The 26,257-nt window shown below is 35.2% G+C and overlaps 1 protein-coding gene across 1 annotated transcript in view; it reads right to left on the bottom strand.

The window, feature by feature from the left end:
- Ak9 (adenylate kinase 9) overlaps nucleotides 1–26,257 on the bottom strand; it is a 134,305-nt gene that overhangs the window by 99,545 nt on the left and 8,503 nt on the right. Inside the window, exons 2-10 of the mRNA XM_046430075.2 lie at nucleotides 25,955–26,082; nucleotides 24,222–24,285; nucleotides 22,228–22,280; nucleotides 22,031–22,127; nucleotides 17,011–17,123; nucleotides 13,596–13,784; nucleotides 10,440–10,568; nucleotides 6,507–6,581; nucleotides 2,240–2,338 (exon numbers count right to left, since the gene is read on the bottom strand). Of these exons, the coding sequence (XP_046286031.1) occupies nucleotides 2,240–2,338; nucleotides 6,507–6,581; nucleotides 10,440–10,568; nucleotides 13,596–13,784; nucleotides 17,011–17,123; nucleotides 22,031–22,127; nucleotides 22,228–22,280; nucleotides 24,222–24,285; nucleotides 25,955–26,071 (936 nt within the window). The 5' untranslated portion in view covers nucleotides 26,072–26,082. The remainder of the gene's footprint in view (nucleotides 1–2,239; nucleotides 2,339–6,506; nucleotides 6,582–10,439; nucleotides 10,569–13,595; nucleotides 13,785–17,010; nucleotides 17,124–22,030; nucleotides 22,128–22,227; nucleotides 22,281–24,221; nucleotides 24,286–25,954; nucleotides 26,083–26,257) is intronic.

Here is a 26,257-nt window from a genome sequence, read left to right as displayed (position 1 = left end):
AGAAAAAAAATTACAAAATCCCACAGGTCTGGTAGGCTGCAGAGCTGGACTTCAAATCCAGGTTATTCTGATTAGAAACCAATGCTGGTATCCTCCATGTGCATGGTGCCAGCCTGACACTGAGCTTCCTTTACCATGTCCCCAGGCCCACTCCCCCTCTCTACAAATTCATCAGCAGTTATAGCTCCCAAATTCCCCATAGCTAGAGTTCTCATAAAGGTCTTTGCTCCTCTCTTATTCCTTTAAACCAGTGAGTCCCCTGCCCCCTCAGGATCTACAGTAGACTCTCCTAGAAAGTTCTTTTTTTTTTTTTTTGTAAAATATACATAACATAAAATTCACCATTTAGCTAACTATCTTTAAGTGTTCAATTCAGGGGGATTAACTACATTGACAATGTGTACAACCACCAACACTATTTCCAGAACACGCTTTCATCCTCCCCCAAAGAAACTCCACCTATGAAGCATACCTCACTATTCTCCTCTCCTCAGGTCCTGGCACTCTCACTTCTACTTTTTCACTCTATGAATTGGCCTATTCTAGGTATCTTGTGTAAATCATAATATTTGCTCTATTGTGTCTGGCTTGTTTCACTTAGCACAGTATTTTCAAGGTTCATTTGTATTTTATCATGTATCAGAATTTCATTCCTTTTTAAGGCTGAATAATATTCTATCAGGTGTGTGTGTGTGTGTGTGTGTGTGTGTATCTTATCCATTCATCCACTTATGGACATTGGGACATGTTTCTATCTTCTGGTTATTGGGAATATAGCTGTTATAGACATTAAAGTTCAAGTATCTAATAGAGTTCCTACTTTCAATTTTCTTGGGGATAGTACCTAAAAGTGGACCTGCTGGATCATGTGGTAATTCTTTATTTAACTTTTTGAGGAAACATTAAACCATTTTAAACAGTAGCTGTCCCATTTATGACCCACCAGCAATGCAAGAGGTTTCCAATATGTCAATACTTTTTTCCTATTTTTTGGATGAGAATCATCGTAATGGGTATGAGGTGGTATCTCATTATAGTCTTTTCAAAATTATTATAGTCTTGATTTGCATTTCCCCATGATTTTAGTGATGTTGAACAACTTTTTATGTGCTTGTTGGCCACTTATCAGTCTTCTTTGGAGAAATGTCTGTTCAAGTTCCTTGTCCGTTTATGAATTGGATTCTTCTATTGCTGTAGAATTGAAGTTATTTACATATCCTGAACATTAGTCCCTCATCAGATGTATGATTTGCAAACATTCTCTCCATTTTATGGGTTATCTTTTCACTCTATTGATAGTGTCCTTTGATGCACAAAAGCTTTTATTTTTATTTATTTATTTATTTTTGGTGGTACTGGGGATTGAACCAAGGGCCTTGTGCATGTGAGGTAAGCACTCAACCAACTGAGCTATAGCTTTTAATTTTTAAAAAATGTGTTTTAGTTATAAATGGAGACAATACCCTTAATTAATTAATTTATTTATTTTATGTGGTGCTAGGGATTGAACCCTGTGCCTCACTCATGCTAGGCAAGCATTCTAGCACTGATCCACAACCCCAGCCCCTAGCTTTTAATTTTAATGAAGTCAAACTTATCTATTTTTTTCTTTTGTTGTATATGCATTTGATGTCATATCCTGTTTTGTTTTGTTTGATTTAATGCCAGGTTCCTATCCCAGAAATTCTATTTTAACTGCTTTGGGCACTGATTTATTTTAAAAGCTTCCTAGATGAATCCACCATGCAGTCAGGGCTGAAAAATCGCTGCTTTGAACATTACCATTATGCTGTACTGATTCTCTAAAAACTACCTGCCTTTAGCTGAAGAATATTCATCCAAAGTCCTTGAAAACACACAAGAACTATCTATTTATGATGGGACCCTTTTGTTTTATTTTGAGACACAGTGTTACTAAGTTGCTTAGGGCCTTGCTAAATTGCTGAGGCTGGATTTGAACTTGTGATCCACCTGCCTCAGTCTCCTGAGCCACTGGGCTTACAGGCGTGCATCACCATGCCTGGCCCATTTTTGTTTCAAAAATCTTGTTGTGTTATAGTTAGTTATCTAATAGAATATTGTGTTAATATTATAGCTTCTTCCCCAAACCATTTTTTTCTTCCCAACTCCCATTTTTAAAAAGGTATCCTGAAATTTCTTTTAGACCTTGTAAAGATACAAACTAAGGTTACAACACATATTGAACACAAATGTTTTCAAACAGTTAAGCGTAACTTACAGTTTCCGTTATATCATTCATTTCTTCCTCTGAACTCTGAAGTTTGGTCACAACAGCTGCTCTTTTTAGGTTCAGATATTTGAGTCGTTCTATAACTGTCTGGATTATAAGAACAAACATTTGAATACACTGACATCTGAATATCTCAAACATTCTGAAAAAGTGATGGGTTCATTATTGGAGGCCATGCTTCCTCTGAACCTCCAGGTAGACTCCTTGATCACTTTTTCCTGGCTTCTGGTGTTTGCTGGCAATCTTTGGTGTTTCTTGACTTGTTTATGCATCACTCCAAACTTTGCCTCTGTTGTCACATAGCCATCTTCTCTCTGTGTGTCTGACTTTCTTGTCCTAATCTATATTGAAATAGAGCCCACCCTAATTATGCATGATCTCAACCTGATTGAATATGTAAAGACCTTGTTTCTAAATAAGGTCATATTCATAGGTATTAAGGTTAGGGTTTTAACAAATATTTTTGAGGGACATATTTCAACCCATGATACTCTGCCCTATGGTCCCTGAATATTCATGGCTCTAGAGGTCTGGGTCTATAGGAACTCTTCAGACAAAGGGAAGAAAGCCATGTGAAGGTGGAGGGAGACACAGGAGCAATGCTGCCATAAGTCATGAAATACCTGGGACTACCATAGCTGGGAGAGGCAATGATGGATCCTCCCCTAGAGGATTTGGAGGGAACAAGACAATATCTTGAGTTTGTACTTCCAGCCTCTGGAACTGGGAGAGAATAAGTTTCTGTCATTTGAAGCTATCCGGTTGGTAAGACATAGGATAGATCATGGTAACCCTAGAAAACTAATGTAGACACAAACTATGTGGAAGAAACTGGAAAAACAATGGGCTAGTAACTAGAATCTGAGGTGAGAGATGGTGAGAAACAAAAAATAATGTTGGTGTGTGGTGGTCTGTGGAAGATTATGTTATTCACAATTCATCCTTCCCTTGTTTCATTGATTAATTGCCTAGTTAATTTTGGGTAGAGTATACTTCTTTACCCTCTAATGTTGAGGTTCTCCTTGTAACTTGCTTTCACAAATAGGATGTGTGCAGAAGTAGCAGGGTACCAATTCCAGACTGGGGTTTTAAATAATTTTTGCAGTGAGGGCATGGTACTGGGAATTTACCACTGAGCTAAATCCCCAGTCCTTTTGATTTTATTTTTTATTTTGAGATAGGGTCTTGCTAAGTTGCTTAGGGCCTCACTGAGTTGCTGAGGCTGGCCTCAAACTTGTATCCTCCTGTCTCAGCCTCCTGAGTCCCTAGAATTACAGTTGTGCACCACCACACCCGGCAAGACTGGGGTTTTAATAAGCTTGGAAATTTTCAACCAAACCTCTTAGATCTTCTGTCCTCTAGTGTGTCCAAGTAGAAAACAAAATTCTGGGTGTATTTTGAGGAAGAAATCTGCTGTGTATGCTGATGAATGGGTTGTGGATGTGAGAAAAAAAAGAGAAGAGCAATAGGAAGAATGGTGCTGACATGTATTGAAAGAGGCAACTGAGGGAGAAACACATTTGGGCAGATGTTATACATAATGACGGTTAGACATCAAACTGGATATGTAGCAGTTCGGCAGCAGTCAAGTACACCAGTGTGGAATTCAGGGGAAAGATGTGGGATAATAATATTTGTGGAGAGTACTGACTTGGATCATGGTTTTTGACTGCCTTAGAGTTGTGGCTGTGCTTTGCCCTGGGGACTTTCTGTGCAAAGGTGCAGGATGAGATTTCCCAGGAGCTTCGGTAATGCCCTGCCTGAGGAAGTTCTGTGCAAAGGTACAGTACAATAACAAACTTGAACTTGTGCCCAGATGCCAGCTGCCAGGGAGAGAGAATTCTGAGCATAACAAGATGACCACAATATCTTCTAAGCACTACAACCTTCAAGCCTCCCTGCTTTGCAGAAAATCTGGACAATGGGCTTCCTGGATACAGCAGGATAATAACAGAATGTTCCTAGCACTGCAACAGTATAATAGTTACAAGAATGTTTCTAGTTCTGTAACTTTTTAGTACACAAACAACAATGTGCACTAACTTCCTGATTGTGAGACCCTATATAATAACCCTGCTGAGCTAGCTCTGGGTCATTGTTCTTCCATCAGAGGTTGGTGTCCCACTCGGTCCCAGCTTTCTCTCTATAAGTGTTTGTGTGTATTTCTTAATCTCCCATCACTCCTTGCCAGTTTCTAGCATTTGGCCATGCAAGTTGTAGCAAATATTAATTTAAGAGATGCCAGTATTGAGAAGTATTTGAAGTCCTTAGGATGAAGTCTCCTAAGGGGTGAGGACAGAAGTGAGCTCTGGGGTCTAACACTAGAGATGAGAGATTTAGAATGTCCAGTAAGGAGTAGTGGAGCAATTAAGCAGGGGAAATCTAAGAAGCCATGGAAAGGAGAGAGCAGGAAGACATGGTCAGATGTATCAAATGTGCTTCTAGATTAAATTAGATGAAAAATGACCACTGGCTTGGTTAAGAGGAGATCTCTAGTGATCTTGGCAAGAGCACATCCCAAGTGAGGAGCTTCACCTTGATTTGGTTTCACTGTTAGCACTATTACCCCATTGCCACCAGTGAGATCAAATCAGAAAACTGGGGGTTATCTTTGACTTTTCTGTCCCCCCTAACTCCTATGCTAAGTGACTCACTAAGTTCTTCAAGCAGACATCTTATATATGTCTCAGACCTGTCCCCTTTGTTCATTCCTATGGTCACTACCCTAGATTAGGCCACTGTCTTTTATCTGATGACTGCAGAAGCCAAGACTAGCCTTCCTACCCTCAGTTTGATTCTTCTCCCATTTTTCTCTTGTTCTATAGTCTGGGTGATGGTTCTTAAATGAAAAAAAGGATCATTTTCACTCTCTGGCTTCAAATCTTTCACTGGCTATGACCTCCCTCATAATGAGGCCTAAATGCCTTACCTCCTTAAGTCCCAGGTTTTTCTTGGTGCAGTCCCTGCTTGGTTCTAGAGTCTCTGCACTACTGTACTCCTCCTATGTCATCTTCCTATTTCCATTCCTACAATTCACCTGCTCTTTCTTGCCCCTAGGGTCTTTGCACACTCTCCCCTGAGCATAGAAGAGTTTGGCTCCCTGTCCCTCCCCTAGCCTTCGAGGTCTAATTCTTACTCATCATAAGTGAGATTTCAGACAGTGGCCCTCCTTACCAGACTAGGTTTTGTTCTTCTTTTGTGAGCTCCAATAACAGTATTTATTAAACCACCATTTAAATATTTATTTCCCCCCACATATTGGATACTATATGAGGGGAGGGACATGTGGACTCATTTCCCTCCTTCATGTTTATATCCTTGGAGCTTATGATAATGCCAGACACTGATTATGTATTCCAGAAATAGCTACTGTGTTTTTTATTATTACTTTTTGGGGTTTCATTTTTTTTCTACATCCTTACCAGCACTTGTTATTATCCCCCTTCTCTCTAATTTTTTAAATAATGGGTATGAAGTGTTTTCTTATTAAGGTTGGGATTTACTTTTCCTTAATGACTAATGATATGAAGCATCTTAATGATGCTTATTGATTGCCACTTAATTTTCTTTGAGGTACTAGAAAGTAGTACCTCAAACAGAGCTTCTATTTATTTGATACCAGGAATTGAACCCAGGAGCACTTTACCACTGAGCCACAGTCCCAGCCCTTTCTATTTTTTACTTTGAGACATAGTCTCACTAAATTGCATAGAGCTGGGCAGCAGTTGTAGCTCAATGGTAGAGCACTTGCCTAGCATGTGTGAGGCCCTGGGTTCCATCCTCAGCACTACATAAAAATAAAGGTATAGTGTCCATCTACAACTAAAAACCAAACAAACGAACAAACAAACAAACAAAAACTCTTAAAAAAATAAATTGCATAGGGCCTTGAACTTGTGATCCTCCTGTCTCAGCCTCCTGAGCAACTGGAATTACAGGTATGAGCCAACAGCATCAGGCCAAAAAGACCTTTTATTTTTTTTTCCCACCCAAACAGACCTTTTAAATTCAAAATGTGGTTTTGATGTCATCTGGCCTTCTGGTTAAGATCAAGTGTAGTATTAAATGTAGTTTTGATTTTAATATGAACAGATAAATAAAAATAACATTAAATTTTAAAGTACCAAAACAAAATTTTTAAAAATTAATGATGTTAAGATATAAATATATTCATGTGTATTAAGGTAAGTACAATACTGTAAAAGGTTTTTAAATTTTCCAACTGTAAGATATTCTTATTGAACATTGCACTCACCATAAAGAGCTCCTCTGGTGGCTTATTTCCATCTAGCTCAATGAGAAACTGGGGATTATGTTCAGCCATTACTTCCTGTAGACAACAGAAAAGAAAACATATATCAGGATTGTAAGAAAATTGAATACAAGATCAGAATCTTACTAACTATGAAGAAATCTGAAAAGCTCTCTTTGTTTACCTTAAACATGCTATAATGCACATTATTTTCTGTGCTGAAGACATCTTTTGCAAAAGCCCAAATTAGCCTTCTTACTACAAATTTATTTTATTTTATTTTGTTTCATGGTTCTGGGGACCAAATCCAGGGCTGTGCATGTTAGCCAAGTGCTTTATCATTGAATTATACCTCAGAGGAGCCCATACCATGAATTTTATAGGCTTTCTATTTTTTTTTTTTTGCTTTCTAGTTTTGATACAATAAAAGAGTGATTAAAATTTAAATTAAGGACTTTCTTCATACAGATATTAGCATCATTTAAAAATATAACATACTTTTGTTACTGTAAGGCACACTTTTCTTATAGAAAATTTAAAAGACAAAAAAATTAGAAGGCTAAAATATCTCTAATCCAGCTACCCAAGGTAACTACCACTGTTTTCCTGTCATCTTTTATTTATTCCATGAGAAAATCCTTTTGCATGTTTGTGACCAGAATATACATATAACTTTGAAGCTTACTTCTTCACATAACATCAAAATTAACTTTTATCTATACTTTTACAAGATCACTACCAATATAATTTTGAAGGCTTTATAAAATTAGATATTGTGATTATAGAACAATTTATTTAATATGTTCCTCTGTTTCTTGACAGTTGTGCAATTTATAATATTGAGCAAGTTGTTTCCAAGCATTTTTAAGTACTTTTAAAGTTTTAAAAGTTGTGTTCTTTTTTAGAAAACAAAACAACAATAACAAAAAGGGCCATACTAATTTCCATTCCTTTTAACAAAGCATAAGAGTGCTTTATCATATACTTGCTAGCAGGAGAAATTCTTATCACTTGTTTATCTTTTAAAATTTGATTATGGAGGGGCTGGGGCTGTGGCTCAGCAGTGGAGGGCTCATCTCTCATGTGTGAAGCCCTGGATTCAATCCTCAGCACCACATCAGTAAAATAAAGGTATTGTGTCCACTACAATTAAAAAAATATTTTAAAAAATAATTAAAAAATAAAATTTGATTATGGAAATAACATTTCATTATTTAGATGAACATTTCTTTATTATAGGTGACACTGACCATTTTTTCTAGTGGCTTATTACCCTTTTGTCTTTCATTTGTTAATTGCTCATATCTATTGTCCATTTATCTCAGAATGAACTTACAGGTATTCAGAAAATCATTTTTATGGTCTTTATATATATCAAATCAAAGCTTTAAATATTTTGTCATAGTGTTATGGTCTGAGTTTAATCAATATAGATTATAGATTATAAATTATAGATTGTAGGTTATGAAATATTAATAAATAGGATAAAAGGATTATGTGATATGTGTTATAGAATAAATAATGTTAAACTGCTCTAGTTATAAATTAGAAGAAATAATAATGTAACTGTAAGACATAAGATTTAAGTTGTTAGAAATAAGATAGAAGAGTGTAAGGTGATAAATATAAGCCCATAGGTTAATATAGTTACAGATAAATATAATATAGCCATGGTAACTCCATTTTTATGACTCCCATGTGAAACTGTTATATAAGCTGTTTCTAAGATGTTAAAAATTTTTTTTTACTATACTTCATATGCCCACAAATGTGCTCGAACCCAGGAAATGGTTGTCTGTTTTTGCTCTGCTGTTTTCTCAGCCTGTGTCTCCTGCTTGCTTGCACCTATGTTTTTGAGGATGTGGTTTTTCCTCTTATAAACCCCGTAGAACTGGGACCCAGTGCTGTTCCTGGCAGAGACAGTTTGGGTCCTGCAGGGAGCAATCCCAGCTGACTAAATAAAAGACTCTCTAATTCGGACAAAATTCGGACTGAGAGTGTTTTCTGGTGATCAGCCCACAATAGTGGGGAGATTTTTCAGTTTGTTTCTTTTAACGTTGAATGAATGTTTGATTAATTGATTTTCCAGAAGTTTTACATTTAATGAATTGAAGTGACTTTCTGGTTTCCTTTTTCTTTTCTTTCTTTTTTTGGTATTGGCAATGGTTTGTAATATATTTTATTGGTGCATTACAATTACACATATTAGTGGAATTCATTGTTACATATTTACACATGCACACAACATAATTTGGTCAACTTAATTTCCTAGCACCTGCCTTTTCTCTCTCCACCTCCCTTTCACTGGTCTCCTTCCTCTACTCTACTGGGCTTCTTTGTAATCTTGTCATTGGTTCGACTGAACATCTGTCAGTCATTTATCACTTCCACGCTGGAGGCACTGCACTGTGGATAGGATAAATGACCTAGCGACTCTTCTTGAAGAGACTGCCTTTGCATTTTTCCACTATGAATATCGTTTTCCAGTATTCTGAATCTGAGAAGTATGCTTTATTCCATACTCAGTGCTGGTGACTTAAGGAGTACTTTGGATACTTTCACTGAAGGAAGAAATTATATTATGTAGAGTCATTTAATGTACTCTTAGGAAATGTTTATGCTTCATTTTAAAGGCAGGTAATAGAAGAAGAGAGAAGGAGGAATCAAAGCCATATCTAAGAAAATAATTTGTTTCTCATTTTGGGATAGAGATGATGAGAAATAAAATAATCCACTCATTTGTCCTTAAAAAATATAAACATTAGGGCTGGGGTTATGGTTCCGTGGTAGAGCGCTTGCCTAGCATGTGCAAGGTGCTGGGTTTGATCCTCAGCACTACATAAAATAAATAAATAAATAAAATTCAGGTATTGTGTCCAACTACAACTAATTATATATATATATATTATATATATAATATATATTAAAATATATATATTAAAAATATATAAGCATTATAAACTACATGAAACAAATTATTTTAGGTCTCTATCAATTGGGAAGAGACATTTTTAGGATTGTTTTTTATTTGTTTTCAAAGTTTTGTTGTTTATCATAATATCTTCCCAAGTACACAAGTTCAATAAATGTTTTTGGTTTTTTTTTTTTTTTTGATACTGGGGATTGAACTCAGGGGCACTTGACCACTGAGCCACATCCCCAGCCCTATTTTGTATTTTATTTAGAGACAAGGTCTCACTGAGTTGCTTAGTGTCTCACTTTTTGCTGAGGCTGTCTTTGAACTCAGGATCCTCCTGCCTCAGCTTCCTGAGGTGCTGGGAATATAGGCGTGCACTACCATGCCCAGATCATTAAACGTTTGTTGACTAAATTTCCAACACAAATGATTATATTTGGCAGTCTTCCTTTAATTTTGAAAATATAAAATACGTTTTTCACATAATTGTAATCTCAGTAGTCATACTTTGGAATACTAATTATTTTAATTAAAACTTTTCTACTACTATATGTAATAGTCTTAATCATGTTTACATATAATCAACTGTGCATGAGATAACCATGGAAACCAATCTGGGGATAACAATTTTTTAGATTGCAATTTAACCTAATTAACACTTCCTTTTAGAATAAAAAATGCATGTTAAGTGACTATTTGTTTTGATGAACCCATAAATTATTTATTGAAAATGTTCTTACAACATAGTCTCTTAATATGAATTTTCTAGCCCCCATTCATAATTTTTCCTAGTGACTTTTGAATAATGCAGTTCATTAGTCATTTTTCAACAACAGAGTTGTTTGTAAGGGTAAAATAAAATGGTTGTGGGAAACAGCCTATGGGAAGGAAGCCTTTATCTAACAGCTTTATACCAAGTTCACGAGGAGAATCAAATGATAGTACATGAAGATGAAGATGGGGGAAAGCTATTTAATAGGGACAAATACCAAATAATCCTATTTTTATCTTGTTCTTACTTCTAAACAATTAAGGATTGTTTCCTTATAAAGTTGAATAATGTTTTCGACATTTTCCAAATAATCCTCAGGCCTCTGAACTAGATGATGAAGAATTTCAGCTGCCATCTGCATTTCAGCTATAAATGCCTAAATGGAAAAGAAAAAAAAAAAAAGCACAAACTATCTTTAAGTCAGTGGTTAATGAACTCTTAAGCCACATCCCTCCCTCCTTTGCCTACCTAGAGTGAGAAGCAGGGGGAAGGGGAAGATTAGAGACAGAGGGTTTTATTTAAGAGAGTCTGAAATCACTGAGCTGCCTCAACCAGCCAAAAGAACTACGAGGACTAGGTTGACTTCTGTATTTTCATAATCTCATTGTTATGTATTATGTGTTTAGTTTCAATAAAGCATTTAGACTGATGAGGGGAAAAAGAGAGACTGAACACTCTTAGGGGTCTTCATTAGATGAAACAAAGCATTAGATTGACTTGGATACTTACTAATTACTTTTTCCTCCCCAGTTAATAAGAAGAGTGGGGGTGAATGTCAGATTTTTTTAAGACAAAATAGAGAAACTGGACTTTCTTAGAATACTCAAGCTTGTAGTTCACTCATTCCTTCCTTCAATATTCAGTAAACATTTGAGTGCCTACTTTATTCCAAGCACTATTCTGGGAACTTGAGATACAACAGTGAACAAAACTGTTTAACACTGGGCTCACAGAGCTCATGTTGAAGCTGAGAGAGACAGCATAAACACAGTGGGCAAATAAATATAAGACAAGTAGTGGTAAGCACTGGAGATAGAGTCATGCTTCATAGAGTTTATTTTCATGGGGTAGATAGGATATAAGCTAGTAAAAAAATAAACAAAACTTCAGAAAATATAATTGCTATGAGAAAAATAAAGCAGAGTGATGGGAGAAGGTGCTGTTTTATATCAGGTGGTCACAAAAGTGATATCTGAGTTGAATTTGCAAGGAAGGGAGAGAGCCTCACAGATTTCTAGAGAAAGAACAGATCAAAGCAGAGGGAATAAATAATACTGTAAAAGTTCTCTGCCCTTGTCCTGGCACATAGCAAGTGTTCCATATCATACTTGGTATCATAATTAGTCATTCTTTCCAGTTTTTATAAACGCATACATGTACATATTTTACACAATTTGAATCACATTATCTATAGAAGCCATTTCATAATTATAATTTGTTTTAAATATTATTTTAATGGTAAAATAACATTTCCTCAAATGATTTAAACATGACTCTATAACAGGTCAACAAGAGTGTTTCAGATTTTACAATTTTATAAATAATGTTGCAATGAATAGCTTTGTAGATAGATTTCTATATTACTAACATTTCCCCTAGAATAGTTCCTAAAATTAAAACTACTGAACTTTGGGTAATACATTTCAAAGTGATTCAATAAACACTGTCTTTTTCAAAAGATGCTACCATTTGTCTCTCTCTAACACAGGGCATTGCTAGCATGCTTGTATTCATTCACTTAGTTACTATGACTTCATATTAAGCACCTACTATCTGCTAAGCACTGTTACTGGCACTTCAGATAAAGTCATGCTTTCATAGAGTTTATGTTCAGTGGGGTAGACAGGCTATAAGCTAGTAAAAAAATTTAATTAAACTTCAGAAAGTATAAATGCTATGAGGAAAATAGAGCAGGATAAGGACCGAGGCTAATGTGATCTAGTGTTATAGCTATTGACTACACATACCTATCGGGCACTTGAAATTTGGTCAGTGCAAATTGGAATGTGCTGTAAGTATAAAATATGCACCAGATTTCAAAAACAGTAAGAAAACAAAATGCATTATTCTTATCTGGACCGTCCAGTTAGGAAGAATTTCCATATTTGACTACTGAGCACTTGAAATGTGGCTAGTTCTACTAAAGAACTAAATTAAGTTTTAAATAAGTTTAATTGATTTAAACTAAAACAGCCACATGGGGGAGTGGCTACCATAGTGGACAGCGCAGTCCTAGCCTAAAAGTAGTCCTCACTCTTCCTGATTATATTCCTGGTGACATCACCAATTGTCATAACCCATTTGGACCCTGCAATGAATTGTGACCCCTGCATCCCACCATATAAGTGCCATGTTGGCTGTGATAGTATACTGTATTCATGCTAAAATCACATAACTTTTATCCCTATCTACTATGGGGTTTTCCTTTAAAACAGTCTAAAATAGGTTATGGTTATTATCTAATGACTTATCTGCACAGGTGAGATTATAGATTATTTCATTTTTTAAAATGGACTTTATTGTACTACCAATTTTTAAATGAAAGAAATATATGTCAAAGAGGTATTTAACCCACAGCAAGGGAAACAGCAGAATTACAAAGTGTAGGTATTAATAATCATTGAATAAGACTGAAAAGTTAGGCACAAGGCTGTTTAATATCCTATATGGCAATAAAACTGTGGCTTTGGGGGTCATCTTATTTATTAGATAAGTTATTTGAAATGTATCCATCTGTAAGTTAACTTTGACTTCACAGAGTCTAGGCCATAACAGAAATTGTCAATCACAGGTACATTTTACTACAGTATAGATTGGCAGACTATGACCCATCCCACCCTGGTGGGTCAAAGCCAGTCCATCATCTGTTAACAGATTTCTTACTATCAAATTTTCCTCTTTAAGTCATAGTAAAAGATTTTTTTCCATGCTCTATTGCATTATGTTTGGTAGTATTTAAGATTATTTAAAAAAACATGTATATGTGAAATTAGGCTATAGATTTCTTTTTGTGTGCTCTGTCAGAGTTTGGAATCAGAGTTGTGTTCATTTCACAAGTTGAGTTACTGCTGGGCTACTTTGTTCCCCCTATCACAGTTTGTCTTTTATTGCCCTAACTCCTTATTCTAGCTGGACTGACTGACACATAGAAGGTGACAAATTATCGTTGCTATGAAATGAAGCTTTCAGAATAGAGGGACTTCTATACTGACAGGAAGGTTAAATTTGACCTTAAGCTTATGTTCTAATGGTTCTTGAAAACAGGGGATAGTTTTACTTATGTCCTCCAGACCCAATAAAAATGTAATTTTCTCCAGTATCTGTTTTCTATTATCCAAACTATCATTTATTTATAGCAAAATTTTAAAATATAGCATACAGTAATGACCTATTGTGGCATTACCTCTTCCTCCTCTTGCTCTTCTTCCTCTTCTCCTTCCTCTTCAGTTTTTCCTTCTTTATGGGTGTCTTTCTTCTTTTTCCTATGACTCTCAATGACTTCAGGATCCCACTGATCTCTAGTGTATACGTACCCTGTATTACAGTGCTGTCTTTGCCCAGAAATTCTTTGGCATAAATCATAGTCAGGGCACTAAGGAAAAACATTATTATGTTACCTAAAATATTTTGAATATGCATTTAATACCTAATTTATATATTATTCAATACATAAAGTTAAAAATTCCTTAAAAACCTGACAAATGCAATATTGTGACCACAAAATACAATTTTCCTGCAATGTCAACATTTTTGACTGAAATTCATACGTGTGAGAAAATATCAGAAGTTTTAAGTTGAAGAAAGAGGATTAGAAGAACAGTAGAAAGAGTGGAGAAATAGAATATAAAATCAGTTTAGTCTGCAAAGGTTCAGATTAGTTTGAAAAGGCTGGTAATGGAGGAAAATGGAATATGCATATATTTTATTTTAGTATTTGAATATTTACATATTTTAGTATTTACGATCATTTACAGCTTTATGGCCAAAGTAGTTCATAAAATGCCAGTAATGAATGGGAAGGATCTAAAAGATCGCCTATTGTAGTTCAACCTTTAAATTTTGAAAATGAGGAAACAGTTCATGTAGTAAAAAAAAAAAAAAAAAAAAAGCACAAACCAAAGTCTATAAGTAATTTTCTTGTTTAAAGTGCTTTCTTTCTTTTTTTTTTTTAAAGAGATAAAGAGAGAATTTTTAATATTTATTTTTTAGTTTTCGGCGGACACAACATCTTTGTTTGTATGTAGTGCTGAGGATCGAACCCGGGCCACACACATGCCAGGCGAGCGCGCTACCGCTTGAGCCACATCCCCAGCGCCTGCTTAAAGTGCTTTCACATGTGCAGTTTGACTTAATTCTCAAACTAATCCTTTAAAATAAGTAATTGAATATTATGATTAAAGACATTTTGCAGATCAGAGACAGGTTAAGAGACTGGTCTCAGATCACAATGTCACACGGAGGCCTTCTGATTCATATAGTCCATAGGCTATAGATTTCTTTTCGTGTGCTCTGTCAGAGTTTGGAATCAGAGTTGTGTTCCATGCTCTGTGGATGCTTTATTAAAATAATGTGGGGCTGTAAAGCCTGCTCTGTATGATTTCTAGGATAACAAATGTCTAGATGATATTCTATAGCAGATTCTCAAACATTAGGAGACCTTGCTAAATAGATACATCTGTTTCCCCTTGTAATTTAGTAAGATTGGAGTGAGGCTAGGCCCTGGAAAGAGCATCCTCAGTGATTCTAATGCTGAGCACGCTTTGAGAAACAAAGGAAGTAAGGAACTGTGGAACCTTCCTTGATCATTTTCTGATTTATTCATGCCCCCTCCATGTGGAGATGGGATGTTTACTTATTTATGCAAGGCTTTTATTTGGGAGTCTTAAGTTTTCACCAAAAGGACTTCAACCCATTCGGTCATTTTAAAAACTTGTGAATTTACAACTCAGAGTCCTCACATTCTGGGTTCTTGACAAAGACTGTCACCTTCAGCTGTCTCCTGTTTTCACTTGGAGGAGGTAACTAATAAGAGGAGGAGGCTAAAGGATGTGCCCCAGATCAGGGGTCCCCAAAATTTAGCAGGTATTAGTCACTTAGAGGGCCTTGCAGCCCTGATAACTGGGTGCCACCCTCTCAGTTTCTGGTTCTTCGTTCTGAGATGGGGCCTGAGAACTTGCATTTCTAACAAGCTTCTGGGTATTGCTGCTGCTGGCTCTGAAAACCACTGCTCTAGTAGATTGCTGTACTTAACCATTTTTTTTTTTTTGTAGCACAGGTCCCTTTAGAATATGATAAAAGCCATAGACTTTTGCTTTAGGAAAATGCACATACACAAAAAATTTTGCATATAATTTCAGGAGGCTCCTGAATGCTTAGGGCTCATGAAACCCAGGCTAAGAACTTCTGTTCTAGAAATTCCAGACTTATCCCCAAGTAGAAATACATGGTCAGAGAAGTGTGTGTTGTGCTGAGTTGTATCTCACTCAAACTCTCTAATTACAATCTGTTTTCTTTGTGGAAACTATACCAGGCATTCAGTATGCCACTTACAACACAATGTGTTAAAGATGTCATTGACTACATTAGGTGGTCTCACATTAGGATCTAAGTAAAATATTTATCTCACTTTCAATGGAAGTTTTGTTTTTCCTGAGAAATGGCTTATCTTTTCACTGACAATCTTTAATAACTGGTCACATTTCCCTTTTTACTTCAGTTCATCAAATTTGGAACCAGATTTATTATTCAAATTTAGTGAGCTTTTGGGGCCTTCTGTCCTGTGTATCTTTGTGCTTTCTTTCCACCAGGTTTTAATTTCCTATTTAATCTGTATTTTCCTTGGTTTTGACTTTATATTTGATTTTATTTAGTTGAGATCTCCTCTCTCCACTATGCACATGGTCACATGTATGTCACATGTATGTCTGTTGGGCTTCTGGTCATGAGCTGGGGCTGGGACTGTACTTACACCACACTCCACTGCAAGACAATCTTTCTCTTACAGCTGAGCCTGGCACTCCACAGGGTCCCAACATCTGAGCTGACAACCATCTTATTTATTTTCAGCTGTCATAAACCCTTTGGGGAGCCAAGCAGGGTCTGAATACAAAAGCTTGTCCTTCATTTTCACATAAACAAGTAGAGAGCATCTCAGTGAATTCCCACCATGACCCCATGAGGCAGTTATTGTCATCTTTGTGAACAGAAAATTGAGACTTCTAAATGTGACCTACCAAGTTCCAATGGTTAATAAAGGAGAAACAGGGAAAGGATCAGCCTTAATCAACTTAGCAGTGTTCTTTAGTCATTCAAGTCCTTTGTTGTTACATCTTATTTAAATAGTAAACTTATTAAAAGACACTAGTAGCACATAGTGTGCTAGTTGATGTTTACAAGAATAAAACATGTTTTTTCTACCTTCAAATAAGAGAGTCTAAGAAGAAATGAACATTTACAGTGAAGTGGATAAAATAGGAAAGTAAATGAACAGTTATCAGACAAGCATTTAACTCTCCTGTGCTACATTACGTATGCATGGGTGGTGGGGAAGAAGGAGAGAGAAGCAGGAGGTAGGGAGGGTGTGGTTGTCAGGGAATGTTCTGAAGAGATGATGCCTGAACTGGCTCAAAGGGTGGCTGTGATTAAGCCTGGTGAAAGATGGAGGAAATGGTTCATACGGATGCAGTTGAAGGAACAAAAGGACAGGAGTGTGAGAAATTCAGTCTGTGACTGATCTATAAATTTTGAAAACATTCTTTGAATTAAATACGATCAAGATTTTCTATACTAAAGAAAAAAAAAGCAACTAATATTCTTACCCTAATATTGATTATAATATCAGGCTTCAATTTTAAATTTTTAATTAATTCTACTTGCTGCAAAACCGTCATGGCATCCTCTGAAAGTGATGGTATTTCGGTGACAATATAACCTGAAAAATAAAAATTTAAAAATTTATAATATTAATATGTGAGAAGATGGATTTATTATTATTACTTTATAAAATATCATATAGCTATTGATTAATATAACACAGGTCATAAAGTTATCTGTCAAAAATTTTGAAGGATCAGCTATGGTTATTGCCACTGAAGTATAACTATGAAAAATGGTTTTCTGATAATAAAAAAGAAATTAATGGGCTAGGAAGTGACATCTTTAAAAATTTCAAGTCAATTTATTCAAACAGATGAGATGCCTAGGGAAGGAAATTCCATGCTAGTAATTCCTTTAACTCATGTTAGGAAGGCTCATATGATGAAAGGTAAAGGTATATTATATGGGTTTCATGAGATATTATTTTCTTTATTAAAAATTTCATAATATAATTTATGTATATAATTTATAGGAAGTAATATAATACCTATGCATCCACCATTAAGTTTAAAGAATGGAACAGAACAGAATATATTTTGGCTTAGCACATCTATTGGCTTGTACTCCCACCCAGAAGCCTAAATCTCAATGACATTCACCCTGTTTACCACCCCTGCAATAAATAAATATATTTCTTTAATTATGTCACTTCCTCATAACATTTTCTCTTAACAATAAAGTCTCAATTCCTTCAATGGAAATTCATGGACTCTGACTTACATTTTTGCTTTTTTTATGAATATTTTTTTCTTGGAAGAACAACTGACAAATTACGTTTAAGCCTTGGATATTTGGCAAAAATCTTATAAAAAGTAAATGAAGTATGTCTCTTACTTCAAGGACAACAACTGATAATGGTTGTTTCCAAGCATAAAATTTAAGTGAAAATTTGAATTTTAGAAAACTTGTTTCCACTGCCATAAGCTTAACAGCTTTTTAATTCTTACAGTTTTCTGATAAGATTGGTGGTGACATTAACAAATGTGATTTTTTTGATATTGTATAATGAATTGTTAACATTTTGGAGATCTGCATAATTCAGTAAACATGAATTTTATAAATGACTAATTCATAGGCTATAAAATTATGTATAGGAAAGAGATTCATAACAAGTGCAAGGTAAACCAGGGATTTAATGTAACCAAGTTTGAAAAGTTCACTGATGTAGATTCAAATGATACAACATAATTAACCTTTAAAAACCTTCCAGTTGTTGAGTTTTAATGTAGGATTAAGAATATTCACAGTTATTTCAAAGTCAATTAAACACTTCCTTTTTCTAGCTACATAGCTATGTGATGCTGGATTTTCTTCATGTACTTTCTTGAAAGCAATATGGTTGGGTTGTGGGAGGAGGTGTGGGAGAGACGGTTATGGCATTTAAGATTGACTCACCACTGCAGATGTAAAGTGGGATTTCTTAGTCCTCTAGACCCAATTCTGGGAGGATCTCAGAGGAATACAACAAGTAAATAACCAGAGCCGAGCAGCCTACTGTCAATTTTCTAAACTCAGAGATATGTGTGAAGATGGAAACATAGATGATGAACTCCCCCCATCACCACCCAAACTTCCTTGAGAGCATTTACTAAAGCCTTGCCCTTCCATGCTGAAGATGGAGGGATGGTAGACTCCATGCATGTACTAGCACAGGCATAGTAGGTACTTTGTAGGTACTATCTGGCCTACATCAGAGAAAGCGGAAATACTGTCTAGTCCACCACTCAGGTGAAATCAGATGGACCAGGCCCACGTTTTAACTCTGTCCACATTTCTTGGCACAGTGGGAAGCAGGAGGTATTTCCTAGTTCCATAAAACTGACAGCACCAGGCTACTGCTTTCAGATTAAAGTGATGAGAGATACAGAGACATCAGACAGCTTTGTGTCCAGCCAGCCTTGCTATTCACTAAACCTCAGGCCAGCATAAATGGACACACTGGTGATCAATAACTTGCAAGACCATCTAAAATGTTATATACCTGAAGCGTCTAGACTAGGGCTGATCATCATTCACTGGGGAAAATGAATTTTTCCAGAATATAGAAGCAAGTAGCAGAGAGGGGATTTTCTGGATCCTCAAGCATAGACTATACTTTTTTTTTTTTCTTCTCTTGGGTGAGGAAGTTATTCCAAGAAGCTGATTTTTGTTGACAGCCAACACAGCATGATGGACTGTTAATGAAAAGATTATAGATTGTGTAGGTTCTTTGTAGTAATGGAAGCTTCAAATATAGAAGGGCGCTGGTACAGAAAAAATTCAGATTGAATTTGGCAGTGCTTTACTACAGTGTCCCTGGAAGCACACATCTCTCTAGGAATTTTGGATTCATCTATTTAGCCTTGCCTGTCCCCTGACTCAAGTCATATATCTGTTTCAAAATCACTTTACTTCCAATTTTACATCTACCTTCTACCGGGCTACTGGTTAAGATCTAACACCAGAATGAGAATCCTTAATGAGAATTTGAGGAGACTTTCAAACTGTGTTTAGCAGAGTGCTAAGGTTCCCAAAATATTTCTTTGGGAATGTGACAGGGTAAGAGAAAACTGGGCAGAAAGGGCTCTAGGTCCTGTCTTCACAGCAGCCTTTAAATGAGCCAGTTGTGCATCCCTAGAATATGGCTATGAAAGCAAATGGTGAGAGTGTGATGCTCAAACTGAAGAAGTAATTTATACCATTCTTACTCTGCCAGCTCCTAAGACACAGAAATCAATTAAATGATATGAGATGATGAAATCAGACAAACCCATAGTGTGGAAAACTCTACAAAGCAAATAACTAATTTTTTCAACAAAGGAAACATGAAAAAAATAGAAAGAGGTAAGAGGTAAGGAAAACCTTAAAGATTAAAAGAGATTTGAAACATACCAATCAATTAATCAGTTATAATATGTGAAGCCTGGTTGGATCTTGCTCCTACCTGTGCCACAAATACTCTTAAAAAAAATCTCAAAGGCAATTAGTGGAATTTGACCTGACTGGTTAGTTGATGGTGTCCAGGAAATATTATTAATTTTTTAGGGGTGATGATGGTTAAGTGGTAATAGGTTTAAGAGTCCTTATCTTTAAGAGTCACATACTTAAAAATTTATGAATGAACTGATATAATATGGATTAGCTTCAAAATGAAAATAGGTTGGGAGACAGGAGTAGACAGAGATATAGATGCAACAAGATTAGATAAGAGTTGTCTTGTGAAAGCAGGGTGATAGACTCTTTTGTGTATGTGTGATCTTTATATCAAACTTTCTGTGTGCTTTTGCTTTGACTTTTCCCTAGTAAGAATTTTTAAAATTTATGAACTGTGAATGACACAATTAAGTTTCTCTTTTTATTTTTCCCTTTATCCTATTGCCAGTGTTTGTAATTTAAGCCAGATTTTCTATAGCCATTAAACCACTCTACAATTTTCAAGAGGTGAGTAAAGTATAAATAAATATTCACTTATATACATATATGTATGATACAGTTTCAGTTACTATTCTTTTGGAGGTCATTTATTTATCTAATTTCGAATTCCATGATTATCCTTTTTTGTCATTTCACTTGTCTAATCTCCTACAATCTGGGTATTTTCCCCAATTCACCCTCTTTATCACTGATGAAGTATAGACATAGACAGTTTATAAATAAATGGTAACTATTTATACTATAATATATTTATAATACCTATGTTATATAACTTATAATACAAGGTTTTTTAAAAATGGAGCTTATTCTATTTATTTAGGGCTTAAGATCAGTAAGAGAGGGAAGTCAACTTCACAATTATCACAATGAAATATTTCTCATAAACCAATAGTCCCTCTTATTTTTGCTCATTTCAATTCTCTACATGAGATTCTATTTTTAAACTTAAAAATTTTTACTTAGTATAGTTAAATACAACCAGCTTCAAACAGTAAAGGAACACCTCATTCCCAGCTCCATTCCTATCTTTCTAAATTTTCTAATTATAATTATTAACATATATAATCTATACATGGTAGAGATTTTTGTATGGATAGGTACAGTTCATTCTGTACATCATCTACACATTCATATTATTGATGTGGAGAGAGCTCTTTCTGTCTGTAGATACACTCAAAAGATTTGTAGTTTGTTTTGACAAAGCTGCTTTCGCTGTTTCCATTATTGATTTGCTTTGGCAGTCATGGTTTTTACTGTACAGAGCTTTATTTTTATCTTTGTATTCTTAATAGCTATAATGTCCTCTCATAACTTACTGAAAGCTTTCTGTTTTATATTCTCAGTCTGTTCTGCCATTAGAGCTTTGCCTGGATGTCGTTTAAGACTTTCCCTCCTAAAATAGAATAAATTTTTCTTTCCTTCTTTCATTCAACAAATCTATTTCAGTGGATTATTTTTTCCTAAGCTCATCTTTCTTCTTCTTCTCTTATTTTGCAAATGTCTTAGAGTTTTCTCTTTTAATCAATCTAAACTTAATCCCTAATCTTCAGTGGTCTTTGCCATGAGAAATTTTAGACACAAAGTCCTTGCTCAGCATGCATTTAAATAGAGGGAGATTTTTCCATTCCACACTCAGAGCAGACTGGATGAGGTTCCAATACCTGAAGCCAGAGGGCAAGCTGGTGCCATTCCAGTTTCCATTTTTGCTTTGCAAATGTGGACTAATGCAGAGAAACCCAACCATGGACAGGAGGACATGGAGATAAGACTCAGGGTGAACAGAAAAGCAGGAAGCAGAGGCTAGAGGCATTGCAAGACTGGCTACAACACATTTTTTGATGCTTTGTTAGACTGCACAATATTAAATAAGATTGGGCATATAAACTTATTATTATTGCTATTATTTTTACAAATGTAGAATATGGGGAATAAAAACAAATAAACAAGCAAATAAAACTCTGAGTTTCTCAATTGGCTACAGACACTAAGTTTCCTGTGCTAAGACAAAAAGAAAGAGCAACCCCAGAAATTATTTGTGCCTCAACATACCAAAGTGAGAGACTTCTGAGGAGTTGAGCTTCTCCAACATTAGCTTTGTGACAAGTTCATCTGGAACACTGTTACCACTGATCAGCATTGACCGCAGCTAAGAACAAGGACAGATATAATTCACTACTGTATAATATGTCTGTGGTGCAGACTTTTTTATAGTAATCATAGTAACTTGGAAATTTAGTTCTGCTTACCATAGCTCCTGATTCAGATTCAGTAGCAATCATTTCCTCCAAAACAGGTAAAGCTAAAACATGAATTCAAAATATTAGCATAAGTTGGTATTACGATTGCCAAAATAAGAAACACATTTGAGTGTCTTCTGATATCAAAGGTTAATATTTGTATAGCACTTAGAATTCACAAAGCATATTTGTGCACATTATGTTATTTAGGCCTAACCAAAGTAGAGGCAGCAGAATGTATTCTCTTTCTTTCTTCTTCTTCTTTTTTTGTGGTGCTGGGGATTGAACCCAGGACCTTGTGCATGTGAGGCAGGCACTCTACCAACTGAGATATATCCCCAGCAGAATGTATTCTCTAGAGAACTTATTTCTCCCCTCTGCATGTTAATGAGTCTTGGGGAGCTAACTTCTTTTTTTTTAAAAATATTTATAATTTATTTATTTATTTTATGTGATGCTAAGGATCAAACCCTGCGCCTCACACAGGTAGGCAAATGCTCTACCACTGAGCTACAACCGCAATCCAGCATTTTTTTTTAGAGAGAGAGAGAATTTTTAAATATTTATTTTCTAGTTTTCGGCAGACACAACATCTTTGTTTGTATGTGGTGCTGAGGATTGAACCTGGGCCGCACACATGCCAGGCGAGCGCGCTACCGCTTGAGCCACATCCCCAGCCCGGAGCTAACTTCTTAAACATCTCTGTATCTTAGATCCATGTGTCCTGTGTTGTATAGAAGATAATGCAAGGATGAAATGAGGTGGTATATATGACAGTGATTTGTGCAAATTATAATGTGTCATATAAAAGTATACATTTAAGTTATTAGTCCAGATTCTTTTGTAATCATACAGTTTTATATATATATATATATATATATATATATATATATACACACTGGTTGTATAAAAGGGAAGTATGCATCAAGAAATATTAAAAGTGAGAAATGAGACTAAGGGGAGACTCAAGAGCTTAATTGTGTCACTAGTCATTAAGAGTCTATGGAATGTTTGGTTTTCTTCAAGATTTCCTAGAAGTGAATTGTGTGTGTGTGTGTGTGTGTGTGCTTGGAATCAAACCTGGGGCTTCACACATCCTAGGAAATACTCTGCTGCTGAGCTATCCCCCAGCCCCAGAAATAAAATTTTTGATCAAGAAAAAAAAAACAGAGGAAAAATTATCAAAGATCTCTCTCTATTATAGGTTACCAAATTGTTCTTAAAAACATTGTACCAGATCTCAATTTTACAAAGAGCCTATAGATTGCCCATTCCACAGCACCTTTGCCAATTACAACTGTAATAATTTTAAAGAGTCACCGACAATTTGATAGGCAAATATGGATCACTGTTTTAATTAGTATTTCTTTGAATAACAGTAAGGTTAAACTTTTTCTTATACCGCCTAGTTCTACTTTTATAAGTTCCCTGTTATTCTTTTCCTTATTTTTCTAATAGGACACAAATAGTTTCACTGAGTAAAACAACGAAGGTGGATGTGTATGTGTGTGTGTGTGTATGTGTGTGTATCAACCTATTGTCATATATTGTAAAAAAATGTAAGAAATTTTATACATAAAAATAAAATTTATCAATGAAGGTAATCTGGAAAGTGCTCCCAAGAAAAGCTTTGAGAGTTCCTTCTCTTCTTGTCTTTTGTAAGAAGACACTAAAGACACATATCACAAATAGCTCTAAATTATAAAGTTAGAGAATTGGGGACAGTAAGAATGGAGTCAAGGACATTCCATACACTCCTAAATTATATAAACAAAACTAGTAGTAATCGGTCAAAACATGACTGGATTGCTCTATTATAAAGCTAATGCTTACTGTGTTAAAGGTAGACAGATGTCCAATAAAGGAAATATGGCAAGATGTTAATTGTGGAATATAGATGGTGGGTGGACAGGTATATGGGTGTTTGTTGCACAGTTCTTTCCATCTCATGCATATTTGAAAGTTTTCAAAATAAAATATTGGGGGAAAAAAGATAAAATTACCTTCAACACGAACACATTTCCATGTCTGTGCTATCTGATTGGCTAATGTTGTCTTCCCAGCTCCCTTAAAAAAGAAATATTGTTTAAAACTCAATAGAATAATCATTTGACAGTGAAACAAAATATGAGTTTTTAAATATTCTATTACTTCAAGTTTTTCCCATAAAAGTGAAGACTGTACATATTCAATGGAATATTACTCAGTTTTACAGAAAAATGAAATTATGGCCTTTGCCAGTAAATGGATAGAGTTGGAGAAAATCATGGTAAGTGAAATAAGCCATTCCCCAAAACCAAAGGCTAATATGCAGACGCTAATTCACAATAAGGTGGGGGTGGGGTGGAGGGCCCACCTAGAGAAGAATAGGGTTACCTTAGATTAGGTAGAGGGAGGGTAGGGAAGGGGATGGGGGATAGAAAAGATAGTAAAATGAAACAGACATTATTACTTTATGTATACATGTGACTGCATAACCAATATGATTCTACAACATGTACACTCAGAAAAATGTGAAATTATATTCCATTTATGTATGATATATCAAAGTGCATGAATGCATTCTACTGTCATGTGTGACTAATTAAAACAAATAAAAACATTAAAAAATAAATGAGAGCGTATTTTACATACTATTTTTCTCTGCTAACTTTTGCATATGCCACATCTCCTAAATTGATTTAAATACTTTTTTAAAGTATGAAAGTAACCTTGGAATCAGGAAGCTACACCACTGTTGCGTGCACTCCTTTGTCAAATTACTTGATTATGACTATAAATAATCATGATTATATTGAGATTCATTATTTTATTTCCTTCCTAAAGCAAAATGAATGTTCTAACAGATTTCCACTTAGTCATTTTTAAGAGAAAAGAAACCCTTCTTAACTGATATTTTTGGAAAATATCACCTATTAAAGGTCAAAGGGCACTTTCACACTGAAAAATTCGCATCTGCTTGCTGTCAATGTTGACTTTTAAAAGTGTATTCTGTTTTCAGAAAAGTAATGAAAGTTGTTGGAAACATTTCTTGGTATCTATCCGTCCCAGGGTTCCCACAAAACTAAGTCAAGGATGGGCTCCAGCTCTCATTCTCTTGCTGTTCTGGAAAGGTTTTCCAGCCAACCAGCTCAGACCTCTAATGGTAACTACTAACTAGCTCACTGGCTGAAAATGGCTCTTCTCTAGAGGTCCTCAATAGAATTACCTAGAAAGGTGAACAATTTTATAACAGCCACTTTTGGTTTCTTCTGTTTGTGGAAAGATAATACAGAGGTCCTCTAACACACTGTAGGTAAAGACTGAGGCATGTTGCTCTCAGGGTCTTTGGGTATTAATAGGAGAATCTCCCAGAATGTCTTGATAATGTCTTATCATGGCATATACAGAGAACCTTGCAACAAATAGTTTAAGAAATTCTTATATGCAAATCAAGTCTGACATAATTTAAGATTACACACTACTAGGTTATCATGGTGCAATGTTTTGATAAGTTAATTTCCTCATAATAGAAAATGAATATAAATACAATCTGGTTTCTTTTTCAGCTATAGTGTAGCTGAAAAAGGAGAGAAAGTTTTGAATTTACCAATAGGATATAAGAATTTAAGTGATACAATGAAAACCTCAAAGATACTCAACAAATTAGCAAACTATTTGGTTTCCATTCTTGTGTGGTAACTTACAAGACTGTGGTTTTAAAAAATTATACTAAATAATAGAGGAGAGAACTTACTGGTTTCCCAAATATAATGAAGCAAACAGGTTTGGACAACAAAAAATCTTTTTCAGTTTCATCTTCATCAAATATATCTGCAAAAGGATGCTCTTCTGTCTTCTTTTGAGAAATCATAATACAAAATACTACAATAAGAAAAAGTAGAATTGTTAAAGTGCCCAATTTGATTGGAGCAGGTAGTCTAGGGAGTGCTGGAATATCCAGAATTTACTTACTCCAGGAAGCCATTCTATACTATTACTACATGAATTTTGTCAATAATTGCAAAGAAATTAAATTTAACTATTAAAACAATAATAG

This window comes from Marmota monax, unplaced genomic scaffold (genome assembly GCF_021218885.2).
Source record: "Marmota monax isolate L192 unplaced genomic scaffold, Marmota_monax_Labrador192_F-V1.1 WCK01_AAM20220418_F8-fsc00013, whole genome shotgun sequence".
In the NCBI taxonomy this organism is placed as follows: domain Eukaryota; kingdom Metazoa; phylum Chordata; class Mammalia; order Rodentia; family Sciuridae; genus Marmota; species Marmota monax.
Note: the sequence above shows the minus strand (reverse complement) of the source record. Positions and strands in the feature narration are given on the sequence as shown.